Here is a 21,980-nt window from a genome sequence, read left to right on the forward strand (position 1 = left end):
GGGTGTTGGACTATATGGCCATTGAAGGTTCCCTCCAACCCAAACTGTTCTATGATTTCTCTTGCAAGAGCATAAATGAAGGACACAGATGTCCCCATGGATGGAGCAGAAGCAGGCCAGGCTACCTGTTGATCCAAGGCTCATTGTGACACACTGGGAACACTGTGTCCACTGCACAGCCCTGTGACAGCCAGACCTGCCAGCTGAGGAGATCCCAGCTCACAGACATCCTCCTGAGCTTTAGAAAGCAGCCGAGGTGCCCACCCCAGCGTCTGCAGTAGAGACTTTTGTTTCACTTGAGGTTATCTTATCGCTATAGGAAAGGCAATACAGCAGAAGAATTTCCTTTCCTTTATGTTTCCAGCCTTTCCATTGTCTGACATCTGGATTTCTGAGCCTTGCCACTCACCAATGTGCTCAGGCCTTTGGAAATATGAATGCAGGCCCTCCTTATCAGCAGGAGTTGTGCAAACGCTCTTTTTGCTGCTGCAGGCAAACCAGGCAGGGTCTGGTGACCCCAGGCCCCATCCTCTCCCCATTCATGAGCTGTGCATTTTCCACTGCCCAAAGCAGGTGCCAGCTCAGCAGTTTGTTCAGAGGAATGGTAGCGCCAGGCAGCAGAGCTTGATGAGAATTTACCAAGGCATTGAAACACCACCGTCTTCCATTTCTTTCTTCCTTCCTTACATGGCAGACCATGAGGGATAGGTCAGCCCCCCACATAGAGCACTGAAGACATACTCAAGCTGCTGGATGGGTTTCTATCTCACTGGTCCATGGCTCATGGTGCTAAAGTTAGCAGCCAGGGATCACCAGGAAATGTGGTGGCCACCAGCAGTGAGCCACAGTGAGGACTGTCCCTTTCTCCTGCCTTGCTGGGTGGATCAGCTAGCTTCAATTCCACTGGGCATGGCTTGTAAGCCTAAATGCAGGGGGAGCAGCAGCACAATCACAAGAGGAGACTGCTGGGTTTTAATCCAGCTGAGAGGTTTCACCTCTCCCAAAGCCCCAGCTCCAGACAGAGAAGGAAGCCATCAGTGTTGAGAAAGGGGGACCCCCATGCCATATCTCAGCAGAACAAGCATGAAAGATGATGGCAACTCTCCCTGCTCCACCAGGCAGTGCTTCAGGCACAAAATAGCAGGACAGCCTGTGATGGCACCCCAGAGCTTCTTACCTTCCCCAAAGAGTCCCAAAGAAACAACTTCCGCTGCTTATTGCTTGCTTGGCTGAGGTGTTTGGATATCCTGGAGCAGCTGCAGCTTATCTGAAGGTGCTGGGCACAGGACAGAGCAGGGCTGAGTAGCAGGGCTGGACCGGCTCCACTGCACCATCACATCCTCAAAGTCCTACTGTGAAGACAAAGGAGCAAGCAGTGCCCAGGTGGGTGCCAGGGAGCCCCAGGCAGCTCCCTGGGCAGCATGGGACCTGCACCACCTCCTTCCAGAAAGGGGAACTGGCTGCATTTGAAAGTAGAAAGTTTTTGGTTCTCCCACTCTCCATGGAAAAGCACAAAGCAGAGCTGGTTTCCGTTTTTCTCACACACTTCTCTTACTGCCCAGACAATGTGAGAAGGCAGCTCAGGAGCACAGAGTGGCCAAGCAAGATGTGGAATATGTCAAGAGTGAGAAAATCCCTTTTCCCTGGGACCCACACAGCAGTAGCTCCTGAGCATCCCCCCCCTCCACACTGCCCTGAGCACAGCCAGTTCTGAGAAGCTCCAAGCAGAGACAGCTCTTGCTGAATACCCTGTGAAATCCCCTATGAGCCTGCACTGGTCTACCAGTGCTGACCAAAACAAAGGGGCTCTGTAGAGGCCTCCAGCTTCCCTTTGCTCAGGGCAGACAGCAAATCCTGGCTGGACTGCAGGATCTTCCCTCATGGATGATGTTTCTGGTTCTTTGCCTCAACTCCCAAGTCATGAAGGGCTGGTGACATTTCCAGAAGGGCAAACCCAAGTCTGCTCCACCCAGCACGTGCAGCCCTCCTGCCCTGACACCACCCATGGGACAGGCCCTTTTCCCACAGCCACAGCAAGAAGGAACACTGGGGCAGAGTTCCTCTGACTCAGTAGTGGTTTCTTTTCCTCTTGTCCTCACCATGACCTCTCTTCATGTCCCAAGATGTCTTTGGTACCTCGAGCATTTAGCTTGAAGAGATTATTTTCTGAGGTATACTGGAGTGCTGCTCCCTGCCTCTCTCCCAGATATATGCCTCAGGATATTTTTCCCCAATATTTATTGTCATTCTGCAGCAAAAGAAGGAAAAAAACTCAGTAAAAAAGCTGGACTAGAGCAACCACACAGGGAAAGGGGAACAGCACAATACTGTCCCTCTCAGACAAAGTGGGGTAAAGGATCCTGCAGGAGCCAGGTAATGGCATGAAGCTCCTCATAGGAGGGAAGGAGCTGTGACCAGAGAGGAAAAAATAAAGGTTGCTTCTTACTTTGAAGTAAGTGTCTCAGGACAGTTAGAAAAAAATTGCTTAACTTTTGTAGAAACATCTTGAAAGGCCCTGGACTCAGCTGCTGCCTTGCCATGGCCAGAGTCATGCTCCTCACTGTGGTTTTCTTGGCCACCTTCTTGCCAGGGTGCCTGGGAAGAGCAGCTCGTCAGCCACTCTGCAGTGGGTGGGGTGGTGGGGAGTCCTCTGGGACCCACACTTCTGCTGGGATCCTGAGCTGGAACAGGACCCAGCACTGCTGCTGGGGGCAAGAGGGCTGCTCCTCTGCCTGGGAAAGGCCGGCCCCTAACGGCAGGAGGGGGGAGTTCAGCCTCCTCCAGAGACAACCAAGTTTTGGTCCAGGCAGTGACTGCAGAAAACAGCCAGATCCCACGTGCCAGTCCCTTGCTGCAGACTACCCGGTGCAAAGAGCCATCATCCCTTAGATCCTTGAACTGAGACGTTGGGAAAATATCAAGACACCTGACCCTGACAGCCCCACAGTCTGCAGTGGGGTGATGGGCAGAGGACTTGTTTGTGTAGTGCTGGCTCTGCCAAGCTGTGGGGAGCGAGGCTCCTACATCACCTGCCACCAACTACAGTTAAGAGCCACAGCACCCCCAACAGAGTGGCTTAGGAATTTGCATCCTGACATTCCCTACCCCTCAACCATTCACCCATGATGCTTCAGGTTTCAGGAACAGCATAAAAAATACTGCTCTTCCTCAAAATAAGACTCAAAACACATTTTTGTAGTAGCTAGATGGCAGGTCGGACATGCAATGGCATATCTGTGTGAAGCAGAGTCCCAGTTCTCTGGACATCCAGGGCAGACAGAGAACACCACAGACTGCCAGTGCTGTCCTGCAGGTGTGGCACCCAGTGCCATGCACATCACAGACCCACCTGTATTTCCTGGGACACCACGTGCTGTGGGAGAGACTGCGGACTGGTGTGAGATTCCCTGAACTGGGCCCTGCAGCAAACTGTAGTTCTCAATGCAAGTGCAGGATACCATAAAAGGCCAGTTCAGCTCCAGACCATATTCTCAAACCAGTTCTTCATTTCTGCTGCAGATATCAGTGCAGGAGGTAACAACATCACCCAGGAAAACAAGCTGCTTGCATTGTAAAGCAAAGCTGGCTGAAAGGGGAGACAGAGCACTAGGGTGCTGGAAATGGTGTGGATCCCAAAGAAGAGACTGGAGCCAGTTGCAGCCTGCATACTCCCTCTACACACATAAGGTACTTGAAGAAAACAGCACTCCAAAATGGAAACTGGCCCTCTCCACAAAGTAGTGGAGCAGCAGCACATTCACAGGTGGCCAGGGCAGAGCACAGCATCTCCTTTGTACTGGCTCTGACAAGTGAGCTGTGCCCACATGGCCTCACACCTGCCAGCTGCTGCCAAGTGCTGTACTGAGCTGTCAGCAAGGCCCAGCTGGCACTGCTCAGTGAGGGATGTGGCTCAGCAACACATCAAACCACCACAGGAAAGCATTAATTTGCCTCTCACCTATTTTGCCAACTGCTCAGTAACTGCATGAAATATCAACAGATCTTTACATCCTCCTCCTGTTGAGGCAAAAGTCCTTCAGTACAGCAAGGAGCAGTTTGCATTTAACACCTGGGCCCACAGTACTTGCTTGGTCATATTTACATTATCCTCCATTCACTCATGCAAACACTACAAGTTGCTTGGCAGGTCTCATGGGCAAAGGCTTCTGAAAGCAATAAGCAGTTGATCCAAGTCTCCAGCCCTGGGGATTTCTGTCACTCATTAGATTTGGAAGGGTCTACATCAGGACACAGCCTGTCCAGCAAGGCAGCTCATGGAGACCCAGCTAAGAGGAAAGGGCAGACAATGCAAAAGAAGAGAACTTGAGAACATGCAACATGGGCTAACAATTCAAAATGCTTTGAAAGGAGAAAAACAGAATAGAAAAAGGGTTTTTTACATCTTCAATAAAAGATACCCCATCTTCAGTTTGACAAGTAATAGCGTCACACAAAACAGGACAAAAACAAAGGAGTGTTTCTGAGCAATCAAGTCCCTAAAGCATTTTAAGGGACAAAAGCAGATACCTTTCCTGCAAGGAGAGTGGAAAAGTCAGATCAGAGTGATTTGGCTAAGGCACAACTTTTTCAGGAAACAAAGGCAAAGATCACCTTCTCCAGGAGAACTAGATTAAACAGTCTCTCCTGAGAATCTACTTTCCACTACGGTGCACTGATCTAAAATACCATTGACCATATTAAATCAATGTAATTGTACTTCAGCTTTACAGATGGCAGGGAACTATCTTCAGGGTAATTGTAATTAGGAACTCAAGAGCAGGCACTCCAGGGGAAGCAGGAGCTGAGGTGAGAGCTGTGCTGTCAGGGGACTCTCTGCATACAAAGTGCAAACTGGCTGTACAGGACACACACAAAGGGTCACAAAACCAAAACTGGCTTGGTTGTACACCCCACATTTTCTCTGGGTTTGCTCAGCAGTTGCTTTCATCTTTTCATCCACATTTAAGGCCTGGAAAGTACAGAATTACAAGACAGCAATCCCTTTTTATAGTATCAAGAGACCAGCACCATGTGTTATTCCACAACCTAAAAACAAAGCATGACTCGTCTTCGTGAGCTTTTCCAGTCCTATCATTACTCCCTGTGCTGAACAAGGAATGAAAAGCTCTGACCAAGTGCACAAACGTTCTCTCAGCAGCTGAGAAGTAGATCTCACTTTAATCTGACCCCAAGTAAGTAAAGTCTTTTTAGCATCAAATACTCATGTATTCAATTAAAATCTGCTAATAAACAGTTCTCTGACTTAGGGCAACTAGACAGAACATGACACACATCTAGGAAGTAAAACCTCAAATATATTTAAGGAGAAATTAGCACCAGATTTTTAGCCAGTCACAGGGAGCCAATGTTTAAAATACTAGTGGGAAGTCACATAAAAACAACTGATACGAGCTCAGTGTAAAAGATATAAAAGCAACATTTTCCTTGCATGGTGTGTTGTGCTCTGTTCAAGCTGGGAAATAGGGAGTGGTTACAGATCCTACAGAATAGGGCTGAAAATAGCAGAGAAGGAAGAGGGCAATAAAGATCATTTTACCTCACTTGTCAACACACTAAAGCATTTTGTCATTTTGTCAAATCAACAAAAAACCCTTACCAGAAAAAAAAGAAGAGCAATAGTGTCTCAAAATGTAACAAACATCACTCATTGAAATTCAAATGTTTAAAGATTTTAGTCAAGTTTTACAGGGCTTGCTTTGATTGCAACAGCTATAAAATACATCCTTTATGGAAGGAAAAAACATTCCTGCACAGCTCCATCTGCTCCCATTGAAAGGATATTTCAACAGCAGTCAAATGTCTGGGCTGGCTTCCAGATAACATGAACAGCCAGGTCTCTTTTGTTCTCAGATGGGATGAACTTCAGCTGCCCGAGCCCACTCTCATCCCCTGCCCGGCCAATCCACTGCAGAGAGCTCCCAGGTGAGCTAGTGATGCCCACTTATCTGGATTTTTCCCACTCCATTAAGGCCTGTGAGACAGTGCAGTCCCTGCCCTGAAAAGGCAAAATACTGGCACAGCTAAGCCTCCAAGTGCTTGGTGATCCTGCGGATTTTCTCCTTCTTGTTCCTGTTCCCATGCTTTTTCCAGGGCTTTCCTACCACGCTGCCAGGATTGGGTGCAGTCGCAGGCACAAGGCCGGTCCCAGGCCGGTACCCCATGGCAGCCCGGACCCCTTTCATCAGGGCACGAACGTTCTCCTGGAAAAGGAGACACAACCACCAGTGACCGAGAAGAAGATATTCAACCACTGCAGGATGTCAGTAAAAGCAGACACGGGCAAGCTCAGACACAGCAGGGCCCGCTCAGCCCCTGCTCCAAGCTGCAGGAAGGTCAGGACAGGCAACCAAAGTCTGCCAGCAGCTCCAGTTCTGCCAAGCTGTGCCGGGTCCCCAGTGTCTGCCACTGACGTGACACCACGGCCCAGCCAGCATCAGCTCCAGCACCAGGATGGATCCTCACAGTCTCTGCTCTGTGCACAACAAATTGTCTTCACAAGTAAATCTGGCGCCCAGGAAAGCCACAAACCAAAATAAGTTGCTCAAGTCTGGAGTGTGGGCAGCACCAACGGGGCTCGCAGCTTGTGTCAGCACTTTGGGAAGACAGCAACAGTCTGGTAATCCCAAGAATTCTTTTCAGGTCAGTTTTCTGAAATAGCTCACTTTTTTTTTTGTTTGTTTGTTTTTGTAAGAGCCTGAGTTCTTGTTTTCAAAATGTATTATTATCTTAGCTGTGCTAAACAAATGGTGTTCACATCCAGCTAACCAAACAGATTGGAACATGCTATCTATGACCCATCCTGTTCATAGCTAAAAACCTGTTCTAATCTTTATCAGGCATGCAGATCTGGTCAGTTATGAACTTCATATTTCACTATGAGTCATTAATACACTTTTTCAGTAACATAGAGGCAAAACGGATGCCTGTAAGATCTCGCAAAAATCATACAAGTTAAGAAAAAAAATCCCATTTTCCACCTAATTTAGAGATTTCTTGATTGTACTTTAAATCAGTTTGTGTTCTTTTAATCCGATTTCAGGTTATGAGTCAAAACCTCCAGCTAGTACTAAACTTTTTTAAGACAATCGATTTATCACATCAGGAAAGGAATGTCAGTTTGAAGGACCTGCTAGTTTAAAACTATGTTCTGGGTTGGTTGCCGTGTCGTTCCTCCTTGTCTTTTTTCCCAGTCACCCTCCTGTTTGCTCGAGATTGATGTCTGATTCCTAATAACAAGGGTCACCCTGCTGACCTCCAAAAAATCATCTGTGCACATCTCATTAGCAATCTTTCTGTCACCTAGCACATTCCCAGTGATTTACGAGACAATAAAAAGAACAGAGAGCTCTTGGGTAGAAATTACATGCAGATCCCACAGTATCAAACACTATTAACTCAACCCAGCATACCTCCATCCTCAAAGGTGGTCTTCCCCCAGTAAGTACAGGTGACTGATGCAGAAAAAAATTCCCAGATAAAATCTCTTTCAGAATTTACCTGATGAAAAAACGTTTTGTCCACCACATTTTCAATTTGTTTCGCTTTGGTATTTTTCTCAGGCTTCACCTGTCCCGTAGCTTGCACAGTTGTACTGTCAGGGCATCTTTGATGTTGGTGCTGAAAATCATTTGGGTCAATACCAGGAGGTGGGTGGCAATATAACAGTTTCCCCTGTGAAAGCAATGAGACAGTTAATACAAAAGAAATTCAGAGGAAAGAAAACAACTCCAAACCTAAGGGCCTGAAGATTAGGGGCTCACACTGGCAGACTATCAGTACACTTTATTTATTCTCCCAGACAACAACTGACTTGACTCCTAAGTTAAAGTACTGTTTCACCTCTGCATCAAAGCACCATTTTCTGCAGTGTCCAGCCACAAACAACACAAAGCAAAACTCTTAGGAGCACCAGGGGATCCTATTAACAAATTATCAACAAGTTGCCAAGAGGTGCTGGGTTCATTTCCTGAGTATCTGCTAGCTATTTTGGAGACACAATTATTTATTCAGCTGGCACCATATTTTTAAGCAACCACCTTTCTAAGATTAGGCAGCTTGAGAAATTCAGCCCAATTTCAAGAGTCTTTTGATACATGGTGATCTTATCCACAGAAATAGAATTTACTTTATTGTACTCTAGTGCAACCTTTAATTTACCTCTGAGAAGAGAGGAAAACCCAGATATAGGAAGCACTTACACTGACATAATCTTTTAACACATATCGAGCTGATCTTGGCTGGTCTGGCTGTCCATGAGCTGTCATAAAGCCCCTCATATCTGCAAGAGAAATCCAAAGTATAGTCTGTGTAAGTGCAAGAAAATGTTGGTATGTTCTCTGCTGCCTAACTACGCATTTGCATTCTTTCTCAACTACTCCCTTAGAAAGAGGCTTCTCTTTGAGAAACTGGGGGGGGGGGGGGAGAGAAGAACTTTAATGACTGCAAAGCTACTGCAGAAGCACCCTGATCAGAAAGAAATTATAAGAGCTGACATCTCCCTACTAGCAGAAAACTACTAGGGTTTTATTTTTGTTTTAAAGGCAGAGAATGAGAATTCACTGCATTCTTCAAAGTCTAATTCAGATACAGATGGTGGGAGGCATCTGAAAGGATAAGAGCACTACACTAGAAACTGGCAGGGCATTTCACCAGTATCTTCCACACCATCACTATATCTGTCAGATGAGACTGGCAAAGCACCACTCCAACACACATAGGAGATGAGCCTAGACCATTCCTGAGAGGAGGATAAATCCCGTCCAACAGGTCCAATGCATAACAAGCCCAAGCTGGGCCCAACTTTAGAATGTTCTCCTAAGGCCATGTTCAGGACCGTGAACACAGTGGAGATGACAGGTTTAAAAAGGATAATCACTCACATCCATATGCTGTTAGCAGCTCTTCAGCTGTTGGCTTTCGATCTGGGTCCTCATCTTCCCTTGGCCTTATGATATTTATTCCATAGGTTGCTTCCAAAATGTTTCGTGGGATATGCTGGCAAACATAAGCTAGTGAAGGAAACCACTTTGTGATTTACAGCTACATAAGTAATCTTGCTCTTGTCGCTCTAAGAGCACACACAAAAGAGTGACTTTTGGATTTTGTTGCAAACCAGAAAAATAGCACAAGTCTGACAACACTAAGTTGAAATGAGATAGGAAAAGACCAACAGAACTGTTTAATCCAGTATGTCCCACCTCCATCAAAGCATGAGCAAGAGTGCTGCTAGCAGGGCTGAAACATGCTGCTTGGTATATTCCAGATCCAACCCTTGCATACACTCTCACAACCCCCATGCAAAGGATATTAGAGAAACAGGTGGAACATGGTCCCTCATCTGATCTATAGGCAGAATTCCACAACAAATCATTTCTGCCTTGGTAGAGACGAAAGATGGCATCACCAGACCGGGGCAATCACAAAGGCACAGGCCAGGCTCAACATACAGGGTCTACATGACAAATAATCCATTAGTTCATTATGACAAGTCAGTGTCCATGGAGGGGGGAAAAAAAAACAAACTAATGCATAGATGAAACATGGATGCAAATGACAATTAAGCAGAAATTCCACTAACACAGACACCTGCCCTGCTGGTTCCAGCCAATGAATTAAGGAAATCAGATGTAGAAGACAGCAACACTTTCAAAGTTCCTAAATAAGGTGTCCAGATGAAGGCAGCAAGATCTTCAGCTCTCCAGTTTGACAGGAGAAGAAAACACTCCAGAAACCTTTAAGTGTGTTGGACCTTCTGAAATAGGTAGGAGATTGAAAAGTACAAATCTCACAATGGTCCCACACTGTAACACTGGAGTTGCTACCTCAAAATCAAAGCTTGATCAATATGAAAACATCAGAAAAACTACATTTATTCACAGACATTATGTAGACAAGGGTAGTTTGAAACCTTGACCACAAGCTATTTGGAAGAACACTCATTTAAAAAGTTTCTCTCCTCATGACTGGTGTTAGGAAAAAGAAAAAAAAAAGGACAAGGTAACTAAATAAAATCAGGAGATGGAAAACATGCCCCATTGCACAGTCGCTCTCATGAGTGACTCAAAATCGAGAACAAGTTTAGAAGCAAGAATTAAAGTTCCAAAATTACACACATCAAGACCTCCCCTGTCCAACCTACTCTGCTGGCCACAGTTCAGGCTGGCAGAGTTCTCAGTTGAGTGCATGTGGTTGCAAGTAGGTCCTAATGAAGCTCTCTTCCACCAGGGAAAAAGAAATTATAGAAAGGCTGATGTTATTGGTTAGCAGTACCTGGAAGTGTTTTGTACGGCCTGGTGTAGCAGACACCGACACCTTTTTATTTCCAAGGATTGTGTTGATGGTTGAACTTTTGCCAACATTAGGGTAACCCACCTAGATGACAAAAAAGTGAAACGTTGTTAGGCAGGGCCAATAGACTGACAGAGCTCTGACACAAAAGGTCTTTAATAAAATGTACTAAAATCACCCTGAGGCAAGCAGGGGGGCACACTGAGCTCCAGGAACTTCAGTATTCATTATTGCACTAAACCCATAGTGGTTTGTGCTTGCTAGTTTTTATACTCCTAAAGGAAGTCATGCTACAGGATGAATTTTTGCCACAGAGGGCACATGGAATCAAGTTCCATTTAAGCACAAAGTCCAACTCACCAGCCCAACATTTACTTCCCCATCCTTCACCCTTGGTCCATCGTGCATAGTTTTGAATATCTCCAGCAGCTCATTTCTCTGTACCAGATGGCTGAAGTTGCTGATTTTCCTGTTCCTCTCCTGCACTCCATCAGTCTGCACTGCAGCACCATCAGTCCTGCTTTCCATCCTCTCTGGAGCAACAGTATTTATGTTGTCACCAACTTCATCTTCAGAACAGGTTTGCCAGTCTTCCTCTTCATCATCTTCACAGTCTTCATATTCATCACTGCTGGTGTCATCACTCACCAGAACCTGGTTTACACTTTGCCAAGTACTGCCTGTGGATGCTCTTTCTGAGCTCCCTTGTGCTGTGTTGTCATCTTGACTGGAGCCTTCATCCTCAGAACTGCTCGGGTGCTGTGTTCCCCCCTCAGTACCCAGTTCCTGTGGGAACAGCAGTTCAGATGTGAAATGCAAGACACCACCAAGCCTTGCTGCTGGCTGTAGTGCAGGCAGCTGTCATCAGCCAAATCCCAAGAGCTGACAACTCAGTGTTTACATCACACTGGAGTTTTTAGAGGTCTTAAGTAGGATGTAGGAAAAATTAGCCCGTTTCAGGAGAATAACAAAAGTATTCCAAGAGGGACTGTTCACAGCTTCTCTGTGAAGTCATTAAGAAGTTACTCTCCAGAATGAATGTGTGTACATCTACACTAGTTTGTTTAAATTGTTAAGTGTTCCAAGTAAAAGGAATGAATGTTGTTTTTTCAAAATGTTCAGAACACAAAGCCATTTTGTTTCATGTCTAAATATTTCATGAAAATAATTTCAAGCTGTTTTGTTTTCAGTCACCTCTACACTTATTCACTGCAGAGAGTTTACATTCAAAAATTAAGATATCTTCACAACAATAGTATTTTGACCTTCACAATTAGTCTGAAAAACATTTTATAAGAGGACTGTAAACCAGATGAACAGAGTAGGTGTTTTTGGAAAGATATATGGGATATTCCACAGCCGAATGGCTGCAACAGAAGCAGCACCTATTGATAATATGTAATTTGGGGCAGCAGCTCACTTTGTTCCACTGGGTAAATGGCTTTCAGGTACTTTAGGTTCTCCAAGAAACCGCTACCCTCCCTGGGAAAGAAAAAAACCTCTCTACAGATAACCCCATCCCTCACAGCAACCCTCTTGGAAAGGTTTTCAATTCTTTCAATGAGTTAAGAGTTTGCAAGCAGGTCTACAAGGGCCGCTTCTGTCTTCTGCCCTTTGTTCACCATTTTACTCTCCTCACTTCTGTCTCTCAATGGATCCTTTAAATACTGTTTCACAGCTGCACAGGAGTTTAAAATAATCCTTTTGTGCTCAGGTATATCATAAGGGTAGCTGCAAAGCAAGTTACCAGCTGCAGCCAGCACAGACCTAGTTTGAACTGGTCACTGACAGTACCTTTGATTGTCCAGACAGCCGTTCACACTCTGCCAAAGCTGACCAGAACACCACCTTGACACCCTCTTTCTCAAAGAACTGTGCCCAAGCAGCACGCTGCTCCTCACTCAGCAAATCTGCTTTGTTGATCAGGATCATGTTCTCCTTGTCATTACTGACTTCCTTAACGTAACTTTCCTACAGAAAACAAGACAAGGATCAGTTTGTACTCTGGTTTCGACTCCTTCCACCCCAAGACAATATAAGATCAGCAAGACAAAATAACTCCATGCAGCTCCACACAAGTGCAGCCAAGCTTACCATCCCTGGGTTGGTGGAAGTGCTGTTCAACAGCTACAAGAACAGACTGGAGCATGCAACTACCACAATACAGCTTGTTGCTGGACACATATGCAAACACCTTGTCTGCTTAGAGCTGTGACAAGACATTAATCAGCACCCTGCAACAGCAGCTTCTAAGAAAACTATTTGAGCAATTTCATCTCTCCCTGATGCAGTGTTCTATAGCCTATCATTACAAACTGGTCACTTCAATAACTTTTGATCCCTTGTAATCCTCACCCACATTTATTCCACTGTGCTTTTACACAAGACAATTCCTTTATGCGAGGACACTTCTAATGTGCAATGAGGAACAATACAATGTCTGCAATGTAGCACCTGCAGAACTACCTCTAAATCCACAACATCCTGTGTGAAATACCAAAAGACAAAAAAATAATTTAATGCCAGAATGCTTGCATTAATTAGTAAGACATCCACTTAAGCGCAACAGCAAAACAGCTTCAAGGTGGCTGAATGCATTAAACAAAAGGTATATCACAAACATTAAGACATAAAATGAAGACAACATTCAAGAAAGTGGTTTACTTACCAGATCTTGACATCTAAACAGAAGAGGGTTTCTAGCATCTACTATCTGGACTACAATATCACTGCAAAAGTAAAGGAAAGCCCCATAAAGTACTCCTCCTTACCTTGACTCAAAGAAAGCACTAAGATACAGCAAGTATGCACTTTAGGTTTTGCTTGGAATTGTAATAGTTTTAACTGTATTATTCTATTAAATATCTTTATTGAACAACAGAGCATCTAATCAGCCCACCTGCCCAACAGAGCCATGCTTGTGCTACAAGCCAGTACTGCTGTGCAGTGTTTCCTCCTCACTTGGCTCATTCTCCTGTACAACTGTACAGCCAGAAAGGGGGAAGAAAACATACCAGTTTTGCCAACCCATCTACCCTTCAGACATGCTCAGCAGACAAGAACCACAGTAGCAGTACTCCATCTTTTAGAATTATACTAAAAACTGTGGTAACACCACTTTATTTCTGTCTATTCTCATCCTCAGCTGTGGCAGGGTGGTTATGGACAGAAAGGTGGTTTTCCTACACAAAAAGATATTTTGGAACACTCTTGTCCTCCTTACATCGAAGATGTACAAAGGCTCCCACAAATGACCTGCGGATTCTGAGCATTTGATATTGGGTATTTTCAAATGTTCCTCTGCGCTCTTTTTGTCACAAAAAGCATAAAACAATGAAAAAATAGCCTTAAACTTCAGTAGAATATGTTGCTCCTCCATGCAAGCAAGGCCTTGCGACATGCTTTTAGGAAACACCTTCCAAACCCAGACACCAGGCTGCCAGCACATACATGAGCAGGACTTGTTAGTTCCACACAGTAATTAAATGCAATGGCTTCAGATCCCAAAGGCATCCATGCTTCTTTTGTCAAAAGGAGTGGAAAATTTAACTACAGCCTCTTCCACTAGAGCTTCTCCAGGCAAGTAATTTAAAATACTGCCATGTATTATCACATGCTGATTCTATTTGTTTGACAGGGATTTCTGTTAACTCAGGACAGCTTCAGAACACCGCAGGTCAAATGGAAGAATTTCAAGCCTCACTAAGCAGTTCGTTATATATTAAAAAAATAAAAACCAATAATGCACCATAAAGGAATAATTTAATAAGCCACATGGGTACAAAGCAGGACTGCACAGTTACAGACATTCAAGGATCAGTACAAGGGAAAGCTGACACCACCACACTGGGATGAGATACAGAGAAATTACTAAACCACACTGCTGGGAGCTAGTTTGAAGCAAATACATGGAAAAGGCTGATAATACATAAAATTGTCTGGAAAGGTTAAAGGACTGAGTGACTTTTCCATTCACTTCTGAGACAGCATTCTCACTCTACATGAAATAAAAAGCTTCAACAGGAACAGAAAGGCATTAATAACATTCCAGTCACCTCAAAACACCCAGTACACTCACACTGCACACCATGATACCCTACAATGGATGCTCCTGACCAGCACTCTCCCAGCCAAAGGCCCAGTAGCACTCAGTACAAAGCCCCTTCTGTGAAAGGATCAGCTCACCATGACCTCACTGGTGAAGTATTTTTCAATTTTAGGAAAGTGAAATGAGAAGATCTCAAACTTAATTACTAGTGAAATTAAATGCCTCAGTTAGATTACTGTAGCAGATAGGACTATTACTGTATTACAGCTTAGCAGAGCAAACAAAGCTATTCCTGTGGTATGACAGCCTGTTGTCTTCTGTGCACTGCTGCAACTTCTCTGTGTGGCAAAGGGCCAAGGACCAAGAGGTTCCTGCCTTCCCTTACTTAGTCCTTGCCTCCTGCCCCTGAACATCAGCTGCAGCTGTTTGGTTGGGAAGGAGAGGAAGGGGTTAATCTTGGCAAGACACCTCAAAGGCACTTTCTCAAAGGAGGCCTCCAACACAGTTACTGGGAAAGGCCAAGAGCAGCATTCTCTGAAGAATCCTCAGAGACTCACAATGAACCACCTGCAGATCACAGTGTTGAGAGTTAGCAGGCACCACAAAAACAAAACCACTGCAGTGGTGATAATAAAACATTAATAACTTAATAATTTTTTTTCCTGTGCTGAGACACTTGAAGCTTGCCTCAAAAGCTGCAATTCATGAAAATACATCCAACATAACTTTTTAAAAAGTGGATAGGAAAATACTTTACCTTCTTTCAATGACTCTCCAAAGCTGACGCCAAAATTCCAAGTTTCTTTCAAATGGGGTTAGAATTAACTTTTTCTCTTCCTCAAGGCTAAGGCAAAACAGAAAAAAAAACGATATCACAATTGGTCCATGGCAGGCTGTAAGCTCACTTCCAGTTGTTCCCTAAATCCAGAAGGCTTTAGTTTTGCAGAGAGCAGTGAAACCAAACTCACACAGAGGTACTATTTCTGATGTTTTTTCAAACAGATTAAGCATGCCGGTACACCCCTGTCAGTACCACTGGTTTAGTGGTGACACAATGGCTCCTATCTTTCCAACGTGGAAGCAGTAGAAGATGGAAAGAACAAGAACTCACCAAGAGTCTGCCTGTGAAATTTGACAGCCATGATAACAAATGAGAGAAGTTATCCCAAGTGCCAGCAGTTTTCTTTATTGAGTACCACTTGGAAAAAGTAACTAAATTTGGGGATGGCACCTGAAAATACCTCTATACGATCTTTAACTTGGTGTTACCACCACCTAAACAACTTTACTCGGGGTTAGCATGGGTCTGTGGGGTGTGAGTAGATACCATCCAACTCTCCAAACCAGCAGATGCAGCACCAGACCAGCACAAGCTGCTGCATGCAGGCTGGCAGCACTGCTTTCTATTCAGAGCAGCACTGTTGCTCTTAAAAGACACATCCAGTAACCCTCTGCTTCACAGACGAATGAAGAACATCACATGCCATGCTGAATCATTTTAAAAGAACATGAACACACCAGACAGCTTTGCAGAGCTGACTGCAAAGACACGCTGGACTGTGGCTGGGATGTCCAGCCTTCCAGGACAAGTACAGAGCGCTGCAGAATAGACATTAGTTTTATTGGTCCAACAAGGATAAGTACAACCCACTACTTCCCACGTCACTAAATACCACCAGCTACTTACCCAGCCACAAGCAGCATACTCACTGGGCAAGCTGTCGCCTCCACTCAAGAAAGCTGTCTCTCTCTGCTTGCTTCAAGTCCTCTGCACTGGTTGTCCTATCCCAGTGTGGCCTATAACAGGTGTATTTTGGAGTGAGTGGTCAGAAATAGTCAGTCCGCCTACATTAATTCAGTAAACAAAGACCATAAGCACCACGCATTCAGCTATGCTGAGGTAATGGCTCATATGTGTACGCACCTGTTTTCAGCACTTTTAAGTACACCTTTCCAAACTCCATTAGCAGACAGCATGTACACCAGATACCACAGAGCTGTCTCCTTGAGCTAAGTTTTGTAAGATCCTTAAGATAAAGATTAATCTGTCTGCCTGCCATTCACAGAGCTCTGGAAAGGCTTACCAGGCAGTCTGGATGCACCTGCACAGCAGTGCCAAGCTTTAGGCACGAAAACCACACCATCAGGCCAGAGAGGCTGGCAGCACTCACATGGCAGACAGGCACCCCTGCTGTGGGTTACAGCCAATTCATGCAGATTAGTTAGCGGCTTCTCCAAAAGCAGGGTATTGCCAACCTGAGGGCTGCCCTCAGGCTTGCAGCCACAGAGCGATCAGCCACGGAGCCCCACTAAGCCAAGGGACATCCAGGCCCAGCCCTGCAGGATTCACCTCCGTGGGATGCGCAGGAACTCCTGATTCTCCTGGTGCAGCTGCCGAACGCGCTGGGCCTCCTGTGCTGTGAGCAGGCCCGTGCAGTTCTGGGCAGACACGATCTGGGCATTCAGACGCTCTGAAGGGAGAGACAGTCACCCAAAGCCACCCGTCCCCAGCCCCTCTACCCCTGCCACCCCATCCTGTCCCTGCTGACCCCAGCCCTGGCTCCACCTACCCCCAGTTCTCGCCCCGATAGACCGACTGCCGGCTCCCATTCGCACTCACTCCTCGCAGAACCGCTGTCCCCCCCGCCCCGGGATCCTTTCCTCAGCCCCCTGATCTGCCCCGGCCCAGCCGCAGCCCCGGCCCGCCCCAGCTGCTCACCAGCCACGAAGCGGGTGCCAGCCAGCTCGGCCGTGGCCAGGAACTCCTCCAGGGGGCTCTGCTCGGGCGCCGACCGCAGCTCCGGGCCGCGCTCGGCGACCACCTCGCTGGCGTGAAGCTGCCGGGACAAGACATCACCGTCAGCCCGGGCCGCCCCCACCTCTGTCCCGCCTCCCCGGCCCCCCGGCTCACCCATGAGGAGGTGCCGCGGCGCTCCAGCCCGCGCTGCCGCTGCAGGCAGCGCCCGAGCCCATCGCCCCGCTTTTTGCCCATGTGCCGCCGCCGACGGAAGAGGCGGGCGGGCCGCCGCCTTCCACCGCCCCTTCCACCGCCCCTTCCGCCGCCCGGCCCCTTCCGCCGCGCCCGGCCCGCTGTGTCCCGGCGTATGCCGGCAGGGGGTGCCACCGCACCGGTACCAGCCCCGGCACAAGCACCGGCACCGCCGCACCGGCACAGGCATCACCACACTGGCACCGGTACCACCACGCTGGTGGCGGCCGCCTCCAGCCAGCCAGCCCATGACGATAGGACACAGTCTGAGCATGCACAAGGGGAAGTTTAAGTTGGACATTAGGAAGAATTTCCTCACTGAAAGGGCGATCAGATGTTGGAGTGGACTGCACAGGGAGATGGTGGAGTCACTGTCCCTGGAGCTGTTTAAGGATGTGGCACTTAGTGCCATGGTCTAGTTGATATGGTGTTGGACTTGATATCAGAGGTCTTTTCCAACCGAATTGGTTCTGTGATCATCCATCCATCCACCCATCCATCCATCTATCCACCCATCTTTCCATCCCTCCCACGCTATGGTGCTCAGCATGGACACACATCTCTGGTTCTCCCCTCCTCAGGCCCCATAGCAACCAACAGCCCGACCACTAATGAGCCCGGGGGCACGGTTCAATCCCACCCCAAGGTCGGTGCTGCAACCGGAGGCTGTGGCAGTGGGGTGACACACAGGGCTACCAGCCCCAGCCCAGCCCGTGGCAGTGCTGGCAGCGGTGCAGCCAGTTGCTCTTGCTGGTTCGGTCTGGTGCAGATGCTATCAAACCACATCGTGCAGAACCCTGCCCGGCAGCCAGCCATGGGGGCGGGGGTTTGTGTCTCCCCCTGGGGAGAGCCACCAGCTCCCCTGGCTGAGGTTGACCCTGCGCCCTGTAACACACCCAGGTTAGTGCAGGTTCCCTTCCCTGGTGTCCATCATCCCAATATAGCAAACAGTGCATGTGACGAATGATGGTGGCAAAGCAGGATCCTGGATACAGATGTGGAAGGTACACTATAAGGTTGCTGGCAAAATCTAGCCAGAGTCTAGGCATCTTTGCCAGACAGAGGACATTGCATGACCAGGCAGGGAGCCACTGAATGGATTTCAGCAGCAGCCATTGTGGCTGGTCCAGGTCAAGATGGGAGAGAAGGTTACATTAATAAACAGCTCAACCTGTACTTGCTCACTGAACTGATTTATGAAGCATTTCTCCTTTATCGGTGTTGGGTTAAGGCCAGACAGTTTTCTCTACAACTCTGTAATATGTATCAGTCGTAACTGGAGAATAACATGTTCAATCCCTGGAAAACAGACAGACAAAGCTTAACATCAGGAGCTAGCCACCAACAGCATGGCAGCATGCACAACCCCCCTGGACAGGAGCAATCTTTTCTCTCTTTTCTTTCTTTTTTCTTTTATCTTGCTCTGTGATGCCTCCCCATGATAAATGCCAATCAGGAAGACACAGTTTTTCTTTTCTTCTTCTTTTCAAAGCCAGTAACTGTATAGCATAAATTTCCTAAGGACATCTGAATCTTTGCCATGCTCATCCCAGGCTCTGCTGCCACCACCAGCCTGGTCTGGCCCCTCCTTTGCTTCCTAAAGGCAAAAAGAGAGATGAAAGGGGACTCAGCAGTCACCTTTCATTTAGGCGAGGTGCTTCAATGGAAGGCTGGTGGGCTGCAGACAGCAGGCAGAGATTTAGTAAAATAATTTCTAATCAAGTCATCTTTAATAAAACCATTTCAAGTCTTTATGTGGGCACTGAAGCAGTAATATAAGTACTCATTATTGTCTTTCTTTTGTACTTCAGTTAAAAGTTACCTTCCCTGTACAATGTATAATCACCAGGCAGAGCAGCCAGCCAGCCTGGCCGATCCCCACGCCTCAGGTCTGGCAGCACTTCTAACCCCACAGCTGAGGCACGTGCAGTGCCATTCCCAGGCTGCCCAACCACAGGCAAAATGCTCTAATAATCCCATTGACACAGTCCTGGCAGCAGAGCCTCGGCACCACTGGGCTCTTTGGCTGGGGACTCTGCCAGTACAGAGTGCGGAGCTCAATGGCCCCTCCATGGGTCACTTGGAGCTGTGTTCAGTGGCATGAACAGGAAGCAGATACTCAAGGACAGGCAGAAGTGCTGTTGCAGTGAGAAAAGGAGCCTTGCTCCACCACCTGCAGCCCACCCTGGGGCAGGGAGGTTTGAGGGTAACCTGAAGAACAAAGATCTCTGCATTTAGATTGGGATGTTTTTCCCATATCCCATGTTGCTCTTTCTCCACCCCCCAACCCCCCTCCCCGCCCCCCCCCCGCCTTTCCCCATTTCTAGACTGAAGTGCTTCAGTGCTGCAGTTAACTGCAGGTATTTTCTACCACCTTTGTGGGACCTACTTAAGCAATGCCCAAATTGCCCTCATTCTTGCAACAGATACATTTCTGGATACTTCATAAACACCAAGGAATTATTTCCATCTGATGCACCACTGTGAGGATCACTTTGAGCAGAGCAGTGCTGAAGGTGATGCAGACTGGGTCATCCACGTGACAAAACCATCAGAGCTAGAGCAGTAATTGTGTATTTCTAATTGCCATGTTTCTCATCCCTCTCCCATTGCTCTGTTGTGTCTACCTGAGCAAGATGGGCTGCTACGGAACATGACAGCCTGCTGCTCCTAGAAGACATTTATGCATGGATTAATCACACACAGTGGAAAGGGACGCTGAGATACAGATGCTGTCACAAGAGCTGCACAGAGGCAGCTTGGCACCAGAGTGTGTGTGCCAAGAGCACAGCCAGGCATGGATAGCTTGGAGGAGAGGAACTTGCTGCTCTGAAGTGTGATAAACCTGTTCATTTGCAGCCCATTCCCATATGATGCAGTAGTTACCACAGCATGCAAAATGAACACAATTTTTGCTGCCGAGCTTTGTTTGTACAACTCAGCTTTTTGACAGAGGTACTCAGGCTGGACCGAGGTGTTGTCCTGGGAGAGAAAGCACCCCTGTGCATCACAAAACCTCTCACCATTCCTTTGAAAAGCACTGAGTGCCCAGCACTGTTGGCTCTTTGGAAGGTGGCCCGCCACAGCTTTGGGAATTCTCACAAAACCATTGCATAGATGAGGTAAAATCTACTCGCCTTCTAGCACATTGTAATCATTGACTTGGGCTTCTCTCCCAACTTCTTCTGCCTTGGAGCCAAACCACTGCTCAAGTTTTTGATGCATATCCTGAGAATTATTTAGCAGCAGCAGCCCTTTTTCAAAAGCCAGTGATAACAGTGTATTTTTGCCTAAAGAAAACATCATTCTTTCTGGACAACTTTTCCTCCATTTCCCTTTAAGGAAACACTGGGAAGTCTCAGGACTGTGTCTCTAAAATATTCATGTGATGGCTATTCATTATTCATGTAGGTTCACAATGCTCAATTCAGCGGTACTGCCAGCCTCAGCCTGACAAGCACCCCCATTAAGAAACCCTCTCCACAGCAGCCCTGAAAGAACACCCAGACAATTTTGCTCTGTGCACAACTGCAGCTGCTTGAACCCCCTTCTTTCCAGCTGTACTCAGAAGCAGACTGGTACTGTAGGAAAAGTGGGAGCTTGTTCCACAAGCTTCCCATATTCTGGTGAAGGTCTTGCTCCTCTTTACAAAGTGCAGAATGCTGAGGAAACTCTGAAGCAGGGCTGCATGCCAAGGCTGAGCCCTGAGAAGGCACCAACCCTGCTGGGGCCCTCGGGTGAATTTTTTAGACTCCGCTTCTTCCACCAACCCTATGAAGATAAAATCACCTCCTTGCCTGGCAGGGTGGGGGAAAGTTAATTAGAGAGAACTGCCTGTCTCTTTGAAGGGAAAGATGGGAAACCGATGAGATTTCTGCAGCTCCCATTGTGTCAGCTCTCCTGGGAAGTCTCACCCGCGCTGCCCACTGCAGCCCCTGCACATGGCCCCATGGTGGCAACCCCCAGGATACAGCGTTGAGCAGAGGATGCTGCCCCCAACACCACCCCTGTGCCCCTTGACAGGCAGCATGCTATGAAGATGGATGTCCAGCACCAGCCCACCCAGCCAGCCCCCCCGAGGGTGCCGTGACACCCAAGGGAGGGCTCTGCTCCTTTGGACACCGGCTGCCCTTCTAACTATAGCAGCGGGTGCAGGAAGCGCCGGGTCCGCCTGTGCAGGAAGCGGGGTGTGCCGCTCCGGGTGACTGAAAAACAACCGGCAGAGGTGTGCCGACAGCAGCACGGCCCTGCCGAGCAGCAGAGCCCCGGACCCAGGGGTACTGCCGGTCTTCGGCACCCTGAGCAGCACTGGCATCACCCTGAGTGCCCCCAGAGCATCCAGGCCTGTCAATGCGTGGACCTCCCACAGTCTTCATACAGCCCGGCATCACCTGTACTCCCAGCCCCGAGCCCTCGAGCCCTGCCAGGGCACACCCGCTGCAGGATGGGGTGCTGCTCCCCTTCAGAGAGGCAGGAGGGCAAAAGGGGTAGCATGTGGCTTCCATTAAAGGCTGTTAAGGACCCTTCTCCCTGAGCAGGTCATGCTGTCCCCTACCCTGCCAACACATCTCAGGCTGTCTGCACTCCTGGTGACTTGCTGCTGGCCAGACTTGGATGTCAGCTGGCGGGGCCAGG

General features: G+C 47.6%; 1 protein-coding gene across 1 annotated transcript; it reads right to left on the minus strand.

Annotated features, from left to right (window-relative positions):
• Positions 1-5,361: 5,361 nt before the first annotated feature.
• LSG1 (large 60S subunit nuclear export GTPase 1) lies at positions 5,362-17,348 on the minus strand. The gene is made up of 14 exons (XM_062499094.1): positions 17,268-17,348; positions 17,076-17,193; positions 16,707-16,827; positions 16,067-16,153; positions 15,114-15,200; positions 12,977-13,037; positions 12,103-12,279; positions 10,669-11,094; positions 10,291-10,392; positions 9,330-9,472; positions 8,901-9,025; positions 8,220-8,299; positions 7,519-7,692; positions 5,362-6,221 (listed from the first exon to the last, which is right to left on the minus strand). Exons 1-14 carry the CDS (start codon positions 17,346-17,348, stop codon positions 6,042-6,044), a joined length of 1,962 nt encoding a protein of 653 aa, XP_062355078.1. The 3' UTR covers positions 5,362-6,041.
• Positions 17,349-21,980: the final 4,632 nt, after the last annotated feature.

The sequence above is a fragment of the Cinclus cinclus genome, chromosome 10 (genome assembly GCF_963662255.1).
Source record: "Cinclus cinclus chromosome 10, bCinCin1.1, whole genome shotgun sequence".
Classification (NCBI taxonomy): domain Eukaryota; kingdom Metazoa; phylum Chordata; class Aves; order Passeriformes; family Cinclidae; genus Cinclus; species Cinclus cinclus.